This window comes from Pipistrellus hanaki, assembly GCF_964339955.1.
Source record: "Pipistrellus hanaki genome assembly, chromosome: 11".
Lineage (NCBI taxonomy): Eukaryota > Metazoa > Chordata > Mammalia > Chiroptera > Vespertilionidae > Pipistrellus > Pipistrellus hanaki.
In genome coordinates this window covers 43856918-43872426 of record NC_140513.1, presented here as the reverse complement: position 1 = coordinate 43872426, position 15509 = coordinate 43856918, and the positions used below count along the sequence as shown (strand labels likewise).

Sequence of the window (15509 nt, the reverse complement as noted above, 5' to 3'; positions counted from 1 at the left end):
ACACACCACCCTGTCTTAAGCTCTTGAGGCATAAGCATTGTATATGCACTTCTGTACCCACCCATTGCCCCAGGCATTGAGCCTGACACTCCATGCATATTTGATTAATACCTACTGCACTAAACTGAACCAGGAATATACTGTAATTGCTATTTAAGGCATATGCCCAGGAAGCCACTGCAATTTTTATATTTTCTCTTTTGTAATCATCAAACATAATTACAAAAGGCAGGAGAATATATAGGATGACATTAGCAGAGCAAAAAAACTGAGTCAGAGGACAATAGGTATAAACTCTGTTATATTGCCCCAAGGCCTTCATACCCAAACATACCCTATTCTCCACTAGTCCTGACTCTTGAAATAGTCCTCCTTGGACAATGGCTATGGTGATGCACCCATGAGAAGTTGGGTGCCTGGTTCCTAGGCCTTGGGACTTCTCCCAGCCTTCTGGGGACCCCCTCCAAAGAGCCCCTTGGATTCAAATGAGGATGAGGCTGGTTGTAGGACCAGCCCACAGGAACCCGTCTCTCCAGCAAGCATACAACTGGCTTACAGGTCCAGCTTGTGAGTGAACCTGTCAATCTAGGAGCAACCAGACTCCCTTACCTTCCAGAAGGAGGTGTGTTTGGGTTATCTCCTGAGATAATATCTATGACTTGACCCCTGGATTCTAAAACAAACAAACAAACAAAAAACCCTTTCTTTTTTTAAACCTCCGGTCTATTCTATTGTACTCCCGGCCCCTCACCCACCCACACACACACCTTTTAGAAATGGTTTATATCTGATAATCTCATGGGTGATTCATGCATTCCTGTGAAAGACCTTTTATCTACTTTGTGGTCACAATCTACTCTCTCCCAGTCTGGAGATCTCAGCAAATATTTGGCCTCCAAGGCACTGAAGGAATGACAAGTCCTCTCACCCCAACTTATACAGTTTGGAAAGATTCTGGATTCCTATGCTCGAAGGACACACCTCTTCCTGAGGCTTAACACCAATTGTCTGGGAATAATACCTCTTTGTAATAACCAGTTTCACAACTCCCATAAATACCTTCTTGGTTCATTGTACAATCATAGAAAGCCTTCTCCCCAGGTGTAGATGAAATCTGACCATCTCCCCCACAGTGGGTTTTAGTCAGGAGCAATTTGAAGGCAGAGAAAGAGATGGACCTCTGGGAAAAACAAGCCAGTCATCCTGGACTTACTAGACCTGTCAACAAGGCTGGAACTCCCCGTTCGATGAACCCTGCATCCAGAATGCTAAGTCTAAGTAACTGGGACTCAGCCTGCTCTTCACCTTTGCTTCAAACACTTGTGTCTCCCTGAACTCTATTCTCCATGATTCCTAACCACCAGTCCTGCCTGCCAGCTGTATACCCTTCCCTTCTGATCCCAACCCCCAATTTCTGTGGAGCTGTACCTCTCACTTCTCCTTCCCCACTCCAAGGACTGCAGGAAAGTTTACCTTTGTTTCCAAGTAGTTAAGACATATTTGAAGAATTCTATGATATTTCTCCTTTTTTAAATTTTTTTTTAGTGACTTCAGAGAGGAAGGAAGAGGGGGGGAGAGAGAAACATCAGCGATGAGAGAGAATCATTGATCAGCTGCCTCCTGCAAAACCCCACACCGAGGATTGAGCCCACAACCCAGGAACATGCTCCTGACCAGAATTGAACCCGGGACCCTTCAGTCCACAGGCCGATGTTTCATCCACTGAGGCAAACCAGCCAGGGCTATGAATTTGCTTAAAATGAAAGTGGTCTGCAATGTTGAAAGGCTGGGTCTGCAATCTCTGTCTGTAATAGCTCAGATGCTTCTCATAATCCTCACTGGGAGAATAAAGGCTAAACCAGGCCAGCTTGTTTGTGAAAGGAAAGAACACTTACATGGAGAATGTAATATAGCCACTGAAAAGGGCCCAGCTGCCTATTGGTGCAGGATGAGAGCTGGACCCCAGCAAACACACAAAGATGGCCTCGTCTTCTAGGGTCTTCACACATGGGGAGTACAGTCTTTTCAAAGCAACACTGAGGGTTTTTATTCTTGGAATCTCAAAATGTTTTATGTTTATGGGGATCTTTAATCTCCTTTCTCAGAATTTCCCTCACAGACAACAGATGTTCCCTGAGGCACTGGGCGGAGGCTGTACAAGGGGAGATAGAATCTGTCTGTAGGAAGAAAGAGAAAATCCAAGCAAAAAGTCACAGGTGCACACCCCTCCCACTGCACTGGCCAGCCCCTTTTCACAGAGCACAGAGCACAGAGCACAGAGCACAGAAGAGTACTGAGCAGGATTTACAGATCCTGCAAGAGCTCAGAGATGAGCACCACTTCAGGAAACTCCAGGGTTCTAGGTCTGAGAGTCAGTAAGTCCAGACTCCTATGGTTACTCATTGGAAGTTGAAAAAGCAACCAAACCTTACTCTCCATCATTTTCACTGAAACAATAGTTTATAAACTTTTAGTTTTTAGATTTTTTTTTTCCTTCAAAATAAACAAGCTAGCTAAAGATTAGTAGAAAATACTAATATTCGGTGCAGGTGGCAAACCAGTTCCAGGGGTGATCTGGGTATGTTTCTGAGGGTCTGTGGGTTCTGGACCGACAACAAGATCTCAAGCCCCATTACTCAGTGGACCTCAGACTCTCCATGTAGTGAAAACTTAAGTCGTTCTCTAGGTGTAAGAAAGAAAGAAATGAAGGGGACGCAGAGATGGAGCAAACCTATGATGTCTCCTGGTTGACAATTAACTTCTGCTGATAAAAAAGTAAAATCCCATCTTCAGACTCTTAATGACCAAGTTTAGTGCTTATCCAAGCAGAACAAGCAGCGCAGACAGGCTGATTACTTGTCACAAAAATAATCTCCAGACAGGGAGAAAGATGGGCAGAAAATGGACAAGGATGTGAGAGGATGCATGAAGGGAGAAAAACAAGTTCACTAAAGGAAACTGGAATTGCTTACAAAGACATAAAGTACAGAGCAGGGAACACAGTCAATAATATTGTAATAACTATACTGTACAGTGTCAGATAAGCACTAGATTTATTGGGGTGATCACTTCATAAGTTATATAAATGTCTAACCACTATATTGTACACCTGAAACTAGTATAATATTGTATGTTAACTGTAATTCCCCCCCCCTTTTAGATATATTTTTATTGATTTCAGAGAGGAAGGGAGAGGGAGAGAGGATAGAAACATCAATGATGAGAGAGAATCATTGAACGGCTCCTGCAAGCCCCTACTGGGGATCAAGCCCGAAACCTGGGCATGTGCACTGATCAGAAATCAAACTGTGACTTTCTGGTTCATAGGTCAATGCTCAACTACTGAGCCACACAGGCCAGGTGGTGTCAACCATAATTGAAAAAACAAAAAAGAGAGGGGTTGCTAAAGACCACATTCGAAAAGACTGTACCATCCACAGCTGATTCAGCTCCAGCCATGGTCCAACTTCAGGAAACCAGATGGATCTTCCATTCTTTCTAGTCCAGAAAGCTCTCTGAAGATTAGACTGGTTCTGGCACTGGTCTGGGCACCCTCAGGTCTTCCTCAGGTAGAGAGATGCCCTCCAGTCTGGGAGTTTCAGGGCCAGGCTGAGCTCATAATAAAATGGCTTCAAAAATGTTCAAGGCTTGCTCTTCTGGGATCCCCAAACGAGTAGTAAAGTATATTTAGGCTTGGGCAAGAATTCCCCCGAGTCTTCACTCAAAAAACTGATACAAATAGGTGGGTAAGTAGGGGATCAGTGGGGTAGGTTTGTCAAGGATTTGCCTCTTATTCAATGAAGGTTTTGTAATCAGTCAAAAATACTTGAAGCACCTCCTTTCTAAGTAGGTGCAATGCTATGAGTGTGATAGGCCTATATAAAACAGCACTTTTTTTTTTTTTTAAATTCTCAGGAAACTGAGGTAAGAAAGAGAAGTCATAATAGTAGTAGTAGTAGTAGTTCCACACAATACTGAAATTGGACTCAAGATAGGATAAAGACCTCCTTACTCATATGCTTATCTTTACTTGGGTTTGTACTCTCCCCAATTCTCAGGCCTAGGAATCCAGGCACAGCTGCTCAAGGCCATTCCCGGCATCCTTCAGGACCCCTTCTCAATCCCATCTCTTGCTGAAGGACCGTGGTACATTGTAGCTTTCTTATAGCACTTACCACATGTGGGATCATGTTATTTTTTAATTTTTATCTATCAGGCTCGTGCTATTAATACTTGTGCACATACTGAATCTGATAGACTAAGACAAAACACAGACCTCAACTCTGCATCTCTTACCAGGATCATCAATACTTGTTCGATTTAAATTGAGTTTCTAATTAAATGCTAAATGAATAGATTTTCACAGTAATGCACAATACTTTTCATCTTACGTGCACATTCCCTTTGATTAACAGAGGTTGTCTGGAGTATAGTTTTGGGGATTCTGAGGCCGTCACAAAGCTCCGAGGCAAAGAGGGTTGTAATCAATTAGTGATGTATGCCTCGGGCAGGACTGGGAGTGGTGGTGCAAATGCAGTATAACTTGGGAATGTAAATTAAGGGTTATTGGAGTACAGCAAAGAGAGATTATCTCTGACTGTGGTAGTCAGAAAAGTCTATATGATGAAAGTAAAAATTAGATCCATCTTCAAGGATGGGTGGGACCGCAGTGGGTGAAACACAAGCAAAAGTACTAGGGTAGGAAAGTACAACACATCTGGGTAAAGCAAGGATGAGGCAAGTTCAAATGGAAGGTTTACAAAGAATAGGGAAAGGACTAAATGCTGTGAATGCTCCAAGTTAAGGGACAGAATAAAGAATAGGCAAGAGACAAAGAGAAGGAATGGAGAAAGAGGGATGATAACAGGATTTATTTAGTTACTAGGAGCCCAATGCACGAATTCGTGCACCTTGAAAGGAACTGTGGGCCATGAGGCTATGGTGGGCACAGGGGCAGGTCTCACAGCCTATCCTCCACGCTCCTGCATGGCCCATCCCTCCCACCACAGCCCCCAGTCCCCTGTCTGCCTGCAGCCCCACTCCTACTGCTGCCAGGAGCTGGCAGCTGGTGCGAGCACCCAGTGAGACCGTGGCGTGTGGAAGCAAAGAATTTTCAGTAACCACCAGAGGCTTGCCCCAATGACAGTGACCAGCACCTCGCCTTGGCCTGGCATCCCTGCTCACCTGCTCCACCCTCTCACTGTAGCCAATGCCATCCATGTTCCATGCTCGGAGGCCTGCTGTTGATGCCCACCATGTACTGCATGCGCCCACTGGTGGTCAGCGCACATCATAGCAACCGGTTGTTCAGTCGTTCTGCCGTTTGGTCTATTTGCATATTAGCCTTTTATTATCTAGGATGCCAAGAGTGAAGTCTGCAAGAATGATTTGAACTCTCTTTTTTAAATCCTCACCCAAGGATATTTTTTCCATTGTTTTTTTTTCTTTTCAGTTTTTATTATCCCCATAGTCCACTGATTTTTTTTTAAAGAGCATGGAAGGGAGGGAAGGGAAGGGAAAGGAAGGGAAGAGAAGGGGAAAAGAGAGAGAGAAAGAGAGAGAGAGAGAGAGAGAGAGAGAGAGAGAGAGGAGCATTGATGTGAGAAAGGCACATTGATTAGTTGCCTCCTGTACACACTCCAACAAAGACCAGGGATGGAACCTGCAACTCAGGTACATGCCTTTGACTGGGAATAAAACCAGTCACCCTTTGGTGTGTGGAACAATGCTCTAACTACTGAGAAACACGGGCCAGTTCTGAACTGAAATTTCAATTAGGTATATCAAGGTTTGCCAGGAAGTATAATAGCCTTGCTTAATGGTGAATAACCTAAGTTTTGCAGTCAGGCAGTCCCGGGTATAAATCCCAGCTCTGACTCTGACCTCGGCTAGATAACTTAAGCCTTGTAAGTCTTAGTCCCCTCATCTGTAAAATAAGTAAATGCTCTACTTCACTGTCTAAAGGTCAAATGGAAAAGAAATGTGCATCCATCTCATAGCAAGCCCTCACTAAATATTAGCTATTACACTTGGCTAACCATAAGAGAAAGAACTTTTCAAAAGGGAAAATGTCTACCTCTTTGTCTATAATTTGGGGAATCTCATATGAAACCTATACCATAGTTAGATGGCTCGGAAAAACAATTAAGTATATGAAATACGCAGAGAAATAGCGCCAGATCACTTTATTTCCCAGGAATGCAAAGAAGAGGCTTGGACTTTGGGCTTTCTATAGTTAAGCATTTCTGGGGCTGGTGGATGTTTTTGTTGACTTAATTCTTTACTGAGTTACAAGGAACCAGGTAACTCTAAAGCAATAGAACTGTGATAGAAAAGTAATTTAATGACTAGTGTATGATCTCACTTAAGCTCTCTCCGGCAAGGGATTCCCTCTTATTTGAGTAACTAAATGCAGTTTTAGCCACTTGAGAGCACTGAGCCCAGAGATGTTGTCTCAGGGCCGTAATAAGAGTAAAGACACACAGGGTGGACCCCTCGAAGGCGCTTTCTGAATTGAAATTCTGACCCCAACAGCCATCTCTTTGCTTCAACATGCAGATCTAGTGGAAAGTCCCATGATGCTAGATCCAGGAGCCTTCCTGGACACATGATCTGCTGTCACAACCGTTCTGTCTGTGGATATGGTTAGGGACTCTGCAACCCAAAGGGCCCTGGGAACCAAGCCTTCAACTTGAGCATGCAGTGACTGGTGAGAGGGTCTTATTCCCTCACTGTGGTCCCGGGTCTCCAGGTGGAAAATGAGGCATAGTGTCCTCCCAGCCTGAGTGGGGATGGCGGCCGTGAGCTCACCCGGCTGGGCCTAGCCCTGGGAGAGGAATGATCTGGGACACCCAGCGTGAACTCTCTGTGACTCAGCCTGGGTCCATCCATCCCAGAAAATTCAGGAGGATCTGCTGGGAAGGAAATACCCCTGGTAGGTAATGGGGCAGGCGGTGCAAACCCAGGGTTAGCAACACTTCTGGCAAGGAGCGCGTCACAGAAACACTTCCTTTCCATTAACAGAGGTGTCCCTGTGCAGCCCATTAATTGCCATAGAGCACTCTTTGTTGCAACGCGGGGCTGTTGCCTCAGCAAGTGTAATGAGTTACCTCCTTCCAAATCTGTCCGTGAGCTAACCTACAGCTCTGAAGTGAGTTATTGGCTTAACAGGACTGTCCCCAATGCTGCCTTCTCTTATTATAGATTGTATGGGTAACATTCAAAACAGGGAAGGCCACTGAAACACTAACAGACACTGCTGCAGGGGAGTTTAAATGGGCCACTCGACGTCATTTAAAATGAGTGCATTTTCTTTGACAGGGCTCGAGTCCCCGCAGTAAACGTGAGCCCCGATCTCCAGTGACACCAACACCAGGGAGGTCTGCAAATCCCTCAGGCCAACAGAGCTCCCCTGGCACGAGGGGTGTCCCTCCCTCCAGGACAGTTATTTCAGTCTCGGCTCTGTTCAAGGTAATCACAATTTCTCACAGTTAATTAATGTGGAAATCCTTTTCTCGCTGCAAGCAAGTGCTCACGTGATAAGACCATTTATATACGCCTTGTCTGGCTAACTCAGGGTTTTTATCCTAAATCTCAGGCACTACACAAGCCCTACCACATCCTGACTTAGCACACAGTCATTTCTTACTTCTTGAGTCATGTGAAGCTTCCCTTATCTCTTACGCCTGCTGCTCAAATCTGTAAACACTGCATCACCGATTAAGCAACATCTAACAAGATACTGAGTATTTATCAACAGCCTTCTCTTTTCTGAGTACTCAAGCTGAAGAAGTCAGACAGACAGACACACAGCCCCTTAGCCCCTTTCCTTTTTCTATGCACTTTTAGCGATTTACATTCAAAGTCCTCCCCAACAGATACACGAAGAATGTTTATACCAACCCTGATGAGAGGAGTCTAACACTTAAAATGAAATTTTAAGGTTCATTTTATAATTTTGTGTCTAGATAATTTTGTGTGAGGTTTTGGTTTGATAGACTTAAGGCACATACTATGCATAGAGAACAACCAAAAAATCAGAATCATCTTAGTGATTCCCTAAATCTGGTGGGTTCTGATTTGATTTCAAAAATAGTCACTCAAAGCCCAAAATTCCTTTCCTAATTGTTCACTATGTGGAACTCGGGCCAAGCCAGCTAAAGGACCTTTCTTTCTAAGGTACATAGGTTAGCTATGTGCAAAATATATATATACACATCTAGAAATAATATAGGTTTACTGAACTCATATTACTACTCTAATGGATAATCCAATGCTGTCACAGAACATTGCCCTCATAATAGCCCCATATACAATTTACATTATTATACTCAAGTCACTGATTAAACCGTTCAAATGCAGAACTGAGTCAATGTCAAGGTCATTTTATCCTCCAGTAATGGCCTTTAACCCTCCTTTAGTTCTCTATGGAAGAGTTTCTCTGCCTCCTAGCAATGAACCAAGGAATTACTATACAATCATAGAACTAAAGGTTCATAAAGCTAAAAGGAACCTCAAGAGATTTTCTATCCAGAACACGTGCTACTACTTCCCGATCCTAAGCCTTTGACAGACATAAGCAATCAATTTCAGAACTTTTGTTTCCAATCCATTCTCAACAAATGTAGCATACGGGACATAAATGGGAGTTGGCACATGAGTGAAATCCTCTTTGCTCTTCTACCTAATCCAAACCCCTCTTCTTTCTGATAAGAAACAAAGGCCCAGAGAGTTTAACTATCAGATATACTTTCTTACATAGCTTTTTAGAGTCTCATTTACTTTATGTTCTCACTTTATTCTCAAGTTAGACTTTGAGCTCACTTATTCACTCAATAAACCAAAACAATGCCTTACTAACTCTCTGGGTTATAAATGACTCAACAATTCAACTCATGTATTGAGACTACCAGCCATGTGGCGGGTGCTGTGGGTACTAAGAAGACCAACACAGAATTCCTTCCCTCAAAGATGTATGGGTAGCAAGAGAGACAGAAAATTAGAATATATTCTAACTAATAAATACCAAGTAGCCATTGGTTCTGTACAGTGGGAGAGCATCGTAAATCTTTTCAAGCTAGTGTCCCTCCCAGGACTCCCTCTTCTGCTAGAGGTCACCCTCTCCTTCTCCTGTGGACCAAACCCAGCGAAGGCCCCTCAGGTTAACCCACTGAAGATGTGGCTGTCTTTTCCCTTCCCCTCCCAATGCTGCTGCCCAGTGGGGGTCTCCATCTCTCCCTGCCTGGACCTTCACAGTAAACCCCTGGGGATCAGCCCACCTGCACATTTGCTCCCTTCTTGGATCCATTTTCCACATCCATCCACTTCAGTGGTCTTTTCTAAGCACAGCTCAGAGCTTGTTACTACTCAATTCAATTCATCCTCAGGATCATGCCCAAACTCGTCAGCATGGCATTGCAGGTTCCCCAGGATCTGCCCCCGACCTCCTGTGCAGCCTTGCTTTTTTTGTTTTTCCCCTGTCACTTAATCGCACCCTCTACTCCCGTCATACCAAGTCACTTAATTAAAAGGTAGGAAGGGCAGAATTTGGAGGCGGAAAGAAAAGCAAGGCAGCCTCATGGGCAGAGGGGTAAGGGTAGGTCTGAGCCCAGAGTGGAGACCAGACTGCTCATCAAATGCCACTGGAGCGATGTTTCTCCACTGCCTTTCTGAGAGTCCCGTGGAGACACACTGCTGCCCCTTCTCAGTCTCAGTGCGTGGTATAGAACTCCTACTCCTCACTCCACCGCAGCCCTCAGCCAGAGGACCATGACTCCCAGGTGGATCAGCAAGGAGATGGGGTGCAAGACGTAGGAGGAGAAGCAGCCTGAAGGAGGAGAAGGGAAGGAACAGGACCATCCGGTGTTGCCAATTATTATTTGAATCTCAGTTTTCTCATCTATATAATCGCAACAATGGCTACGTTATAATTGCACACTTTTTTTTCCCATAAGCATTTCCCAAGATTTCACTAGCCATGATGGAAATGAGATTAGACGAGGGTAACAAGTAAAATACACACATAGGTTAACTGTGCTAGCCTCCTAAACTGGTCTCTCTTTTCCCGCTCTTGCCAATGCAGTTTATGATCAAAACAGGTGCCCAGGAGAGCTGATTAAAATACAACCAGACCAAGTCGCTTCTCTGCTCAAATGGTCTTAGGTTCTACAGCAGCGGTTCTCAACCTGTGGTTCGCCTAAGACCATCAGAAAACACACATTTACATTACTATTCATAACAGTAGCAAAATTACAGTTATGACGTAGCAACAAAAATAATTTTATGGTTGGGGGTCACCACAACATGAGGAACTGTATTAAAGGGTCGCGGCATACAAAGGTTGAGAACCACTGCTCTAGAGCATGCTCTCCCTCTAATAAACTCTATTGTCTTTTACCAGTTTATTCTGTTTACTGAATAAATTACCTCTCTCCATTTACAAGTAAATTCCAGAAGGATAGGGTTTTTATTGTTTTGTTCACTGCTGTATGCCCTAGCCCGAGAGCAGTCCCTGGCACACAGTAGGTGCCTAATATATACTTGTTGAATGAATGAAAGATTTAAGTGTTGGCTATTGCAGGCACATTCCAAGGCTGAGCTAGCTGGTTAGAGGCCCAGCAGTACCAGGCCTGGGTCCTTCCACAACAAATGAGCTTCCTGAAAAACAAGATCTATTTTGAACATTGCGGTACGGTACGCAAGGTTCCGCTCAGGTGATGAGCTGGGCCTGGAACTAGCCTGAGCTGCGGCTCGCCCCTGTCCTCAGGGGTTTCACAGACACATAAAAACAGGCAGAGCAAGAAAGCATATCCCGTGACTCAAATCAGCACCACCAGATATGCATCTACAGGAATTCCAGCGCAGGAAGTGCAAGGCTGAGGCAAGGGTATTCCTAAGAACGGTTCTTGGTTGTAGACAATGGAATCTGAATCTAGAAAGGATTGCTTCCTTGGGTACTCCAAAGAAAATTATTCAGAATAAATAAGCTCGCTAGCTCTGTGGTGTAAGTAACATCTATTTCCTTTCCTGAAAAAAAAAAAAAAATCCGTTATCTAGAAATCAGATTTTCCCAATGACTGAGATAAAGCACAACCTGTCTGGACAGAAAGACCAGGCTTTATGCTGTGAACAGGGTGCGGAGTGCTTTACCAACATTAGGCCCAATATGAGTATTGGGTGACCGGAATTAGAATGCCCTGGCACAGCTTTCTCACCCCGCGATTCTGTGTGAACAGAATTCCCTCTTGAAGCACAAAAATTCTTCCCTCACTGTTTCAGCCTGTTAAATGAATTTAGAATCGAGCTATGGGGCACAAGACAAAATGATTAAGTCTTTTAAAAAATCATTTAAAAAATAAAAATAAAAAATCATTTAAAAAAATATCCTTTAAAAAAAAATGAATAGTGCCCTGGAGGCTGGTATTTGGGGAACATATGGCCCACGGGCTGTTTAAGATCCGAGAAATCATTTGGTCTGGCCCTGCCAAGGCATTAGGGGCGAGTTAATTAAATGTTTGGCCAAATATAGCAGGCTGGTTTTTAAGGTGAGAATTTTGTATGGCCCAGGAATGATGTTATAAATATCCAAATGGCCCTTGGCAGACAAAAAAGGTTCTCCACTCCTGGGCCTTCGATACAGCATGCCATCAAACACTCGGATCACTTTGGACTCTGTAGTATAAGGCAGATACGAAGCAGAACAGAAATACCAGGAGACTTTATTTCGTAAGAAAATATTAACTTCCTCAAAATAAAACTATTGCGATTTACCTTAAGATAACACTTATGAAGTGCTTATTCTGTGCTACAACTGTGTGTTTTCACACTATATTAATCAACCCTAATAACAAATGAAGTCATGAAAAATACCTCTATTTTCCAGATGAGGACATTGAGGATCCCAGAGAATGAGAGATTTGGCTAAATGGTAGAGTCTGGTAGTGCCAGAATTCAAATCCAGCACTATCAAGTCCAGGCTCTGTGCTCATTCTAATACACCACAGAAGCACGATAAAGCCTGTAAGAACTGCCATGAAGGCAATGAAAACTGTCCGTAATAGTTTTTTGTGTAAAGGCCTCTCAGTTGAATAGCCAAGATATTATTTCTAAGACTTTGTAGGCTTTCACAGAAATTAACAAATTTGGTTATTTAACTCAACAGTCCCATTATCTCCTGACTAAGAATCTGAGAAAAATGTTCAGCAGTTAGTATCTTCTTGTCCATGGAAAGAATGAACTTTCACACCTAATAAAGATATACTATGTCTTGAAAAATCAAAGACTTTAAGCTGCTTCATACTTTTGCCCCTCATTTTAATAATAAAAATATTTGAATGTTGTCAAGGCTGCTGAATTACAGCAGGGACCAACATTTTAATGGATGCAATCAGCCCTTCAGTATTTAAGAGTTCATACATCTTTAAGATCCACGTGCTAAAAGGCCCAGAAGGGAAATTGCATGACAGTATTTGTGATTTTCTGTACCAACTAAGATCATAAAAATAAACTTAATATCATGAACTAGTAAGTTCTTAGGAATGGACTCTGTGTCACTGCTATAAGTTGGCTGGAATTTCACTTCTGGTTAAACTAACGAGACAGCATAAACAGGTGTACTAGTAATGTCCACACAGGCCCAGTGCTCCGAAGAAAGGGGGAAAAAGGAGGATCTCGGGAAGTGCCTGTGATGGATGGGTACACTGGGGGTGGCCCAGGCTTGACACTTCTCAGACCAGGAGCAGAAACACTCGGGAACTCCCCTGTGTTGCTCCTGGAGGGGCAAATGTCTAGGAAGACTTCAGCTGGGCCTTTACAATGTTTATATGGGGGGTTTCTTTCTGAATCAAGATCCTGGGCTCACTCACATTAGAAGTGAAGGGAAAATGACCATCAGGACCAAATGCCGGGTGTGCAAAATAGGCAAGCAATCCTTCTTGACTCCAAAGATGTACCTACGCAACAGGCTCTAAAGGCCAGGGGACAACTGCTCAAAACCCTTTCCAAGCCAGCAACACTCGGTTAACAGGCGAGTCTCTCTGGAGAACCCCGTGGCTGAAAAAGCAGGATTCCACTTCCACAGGGAATTGGGAGGGAAATGTCAGGCTAGGGTTACCCTTGAAAAATGTCCTTAAACAGAGATAGCATCAATTCTGGACTCTCTTCATGAAGAAAACAATCAAGATCCTCTCATCTATTTGACCGCAGGGAATTCTAATCACTGTCTTTGCGACAAGTAGTCATTTGAACACGGTGGGGAAAGAGAAATCTTCCCTAAAACCGCCCGAAGCCACTTGACCTTTCTAGGGGGAGATACAGTAGAGTTAAGTGGTCAAGACTTGGTTCTCTACTTCTCTGCTTTCCTCCCACAAATGGCCTCTGCTAAGACAGAGAACGATAACTTATTTACTAGAAACCTGACTTTACTTTGCACAAGTTTCTGGAGGGTTATGTGAGGGAGCAGGCAACACCAAATATTCTGAGATGCAGAAGTAGCAGCTGCAGAGGGAGGTGCCGACTGCACTCTGACCAGGAATCAAACCAAGACCTCCTGGTTCATAGGTTGACACTCAACTCCTGAACCATGCCAACGGATGGTCCCAGCTTCTGTTTCCAAGTGGAAGGTGGGGACTTAGAAGGAGTCTTGCCTCCTGTGTGTCCTCACCTGTGAGAACTCAGAGTGAGGGAGACAGAGCTGGCTCCAACTCAAAGAGGAGCATCCCCAGAGCCCAAGTTGTAAAACAGACAACCTGGCAGAAATCCGGAGCCCAAACAGGAACAACTCATACCTCTGAGCAATGGCTCAGACATCCACCCAGTCCAGAGATCTGCCAGGCGTGAATCACTGCAATACATTTTTATTGAAAAACAAATATGACTTGAAAAATTATTTTCAATAGAAGAACAGTGTGGAGAGTAAGGAAGGTCAGGGAGCCGATGTCTACACCATTGCGGATTAGAGAAGGGGGAAAACAGAGTTCTGCTAGGTAGGTCTCTTCTCCCCACTCCCATCACACCTGAATTTGGCACGCATGTGGCAGGTTTTCAGAACCGGGGTGCCAGCAGTCAGTTCGTGCTCGCTGCCTAGGAAGGCACCTTTCCAGACATTGCCCCCTGGGAAGCAGGGGCAACACCCCACCCTACCGCCCTGGCCGTCCAGTCCAATGGGAAATGTAATCCACATCTCTGTCCGGGTAGCGTGGTTCAGACCAAAAATTGGAGAGCAGATACCATTCAACACCCTCTCCCCCCCCAGGTTTGTTTCCACTTGGGGAAGAACCGAGAGCTACTTGCTTCCTTTTCCCCCTTCCAAACCTTTTTGATCGTTTTTTTTTTTTTTTTTTTTGGGGGGGGGCGGGGGGTAAAGCAGGACCCGGCAGCTCAGCTCCTGGGGCACCCATACATGGGAGCTCCGATGAGCTTTGTTCTTCTGCCCGTGCACAAAACAACACCGTGGGCGAGGCAAGCTCCCGCGTGGGGTCGCTCCGAAGCCACGGGGACCCGGGCACTGGGTGCGCAACGCCCGGCCCACCCTCGCACCCGCCCGCCCGCCCCGCACGCGGCCTGGGCGCCGGGGCGCGTGCCATTCCGCTCACCTAGCACCACGGCGGCCACGGTGGAGAGCAGCAGCCAGTTGTTCTTCAGGAAGCGCTTGGGGTCGCATCCCTTCCTCGCCAGCTTCTTCATGGCGGGCGGCAGGGCTCGGGGCCGCCGGGGCGGCCGCTACAGCGCGCGGGGCTCGGGGGTGCGCGCCGGGGCCGCGGGGGGCCGGGGGCCGGCGGGGCTCCGCGGCGCGGAGAGGAGGCGGGACGCGGCGGCGTCGGGGAGCGGGTGCGGGGAGAGGGTGTGCGCTGCCTGCCGCTGCCGCCGCCGCTGTCCCCGCTGCTGTCACCGCCGCCACCTGAGATCAGTGCGCCGCGCCTCCTGCGCCTCCTGCGCCTCCTGCTCGGTGACTGCGCGGCGGGGCGCCCGGCTCCTCCTGGGCGGCGCGTGCCAACCAGCGAGAGGGGAGGGCGGAGCGGGCAGCGGGAGGCGGGCGGTGCGTGTGCGGCGCCCGCGGGGCCGGGGAAGCCAGCCGTGGGAGCGCGCCCTGCGCTGGGCTGCAGCCCCGGAGCTCCTCCGGGGACTTGCGGGGCCCCGCCTTCTCCCGGAATGTCTCGCCTTAAAAAAAAAAAAAAAAAAAAAAAAAAAAAAAAGGTCAGGCTAGGTTTTCGCATTTAGGGTTCCCTCCTCGGCGTGATCCAGAGCGGGAGGAGCCACTGACCCCTTTGCTTTGGCCTTGACCCTGCACACCCCTTCCGGTCCCCTTTCTCCACACCAGCCGTTGCCAGCGCATCCCTGGGGAACGTGGCGCTCTTCTGGGCAGGAGGAGTTGGGGGGAAACTGAGTTCCCTCTTGGGTCCCCTTTGCTTTCCCACGCAGCCTCCAGGAGGAGGGAAAGGAAGAGACCTGGACTTTCCTAGGGGATCCCCTCGCCCCCTCGGCCCCAGGTATTATTAAGTCTCCTCGTTGAG

The 15509-nt window shown here is 46.1% G+C and overlaps 1 protein-coding gene across 1 annotated transcript in view; it reads right to left on the bottom strand.

Moving 5' to 3' along the window:
• SLC1A1 (solute carrier family 1 member 1) overlaps positions 1–15014 on the bottom strand; it is a 62356-nt gene extending 47342 nt beyond the window's left edge. Inside the window, exon 1 of the mRNA XM_084899521.1 lies at positions 14592–15014. Coding sequence (XP_084755647.1) covers positions 14592–14682 — 91 coding nt within the window. The 5' untranslated portion in view covers positions 14683–15014. The remainder of the gene's footprint in view (positions 1–14591) is intronic.
• Between the last annotated feature and the right edge of the window lie 495 nt (positions 15015–15509).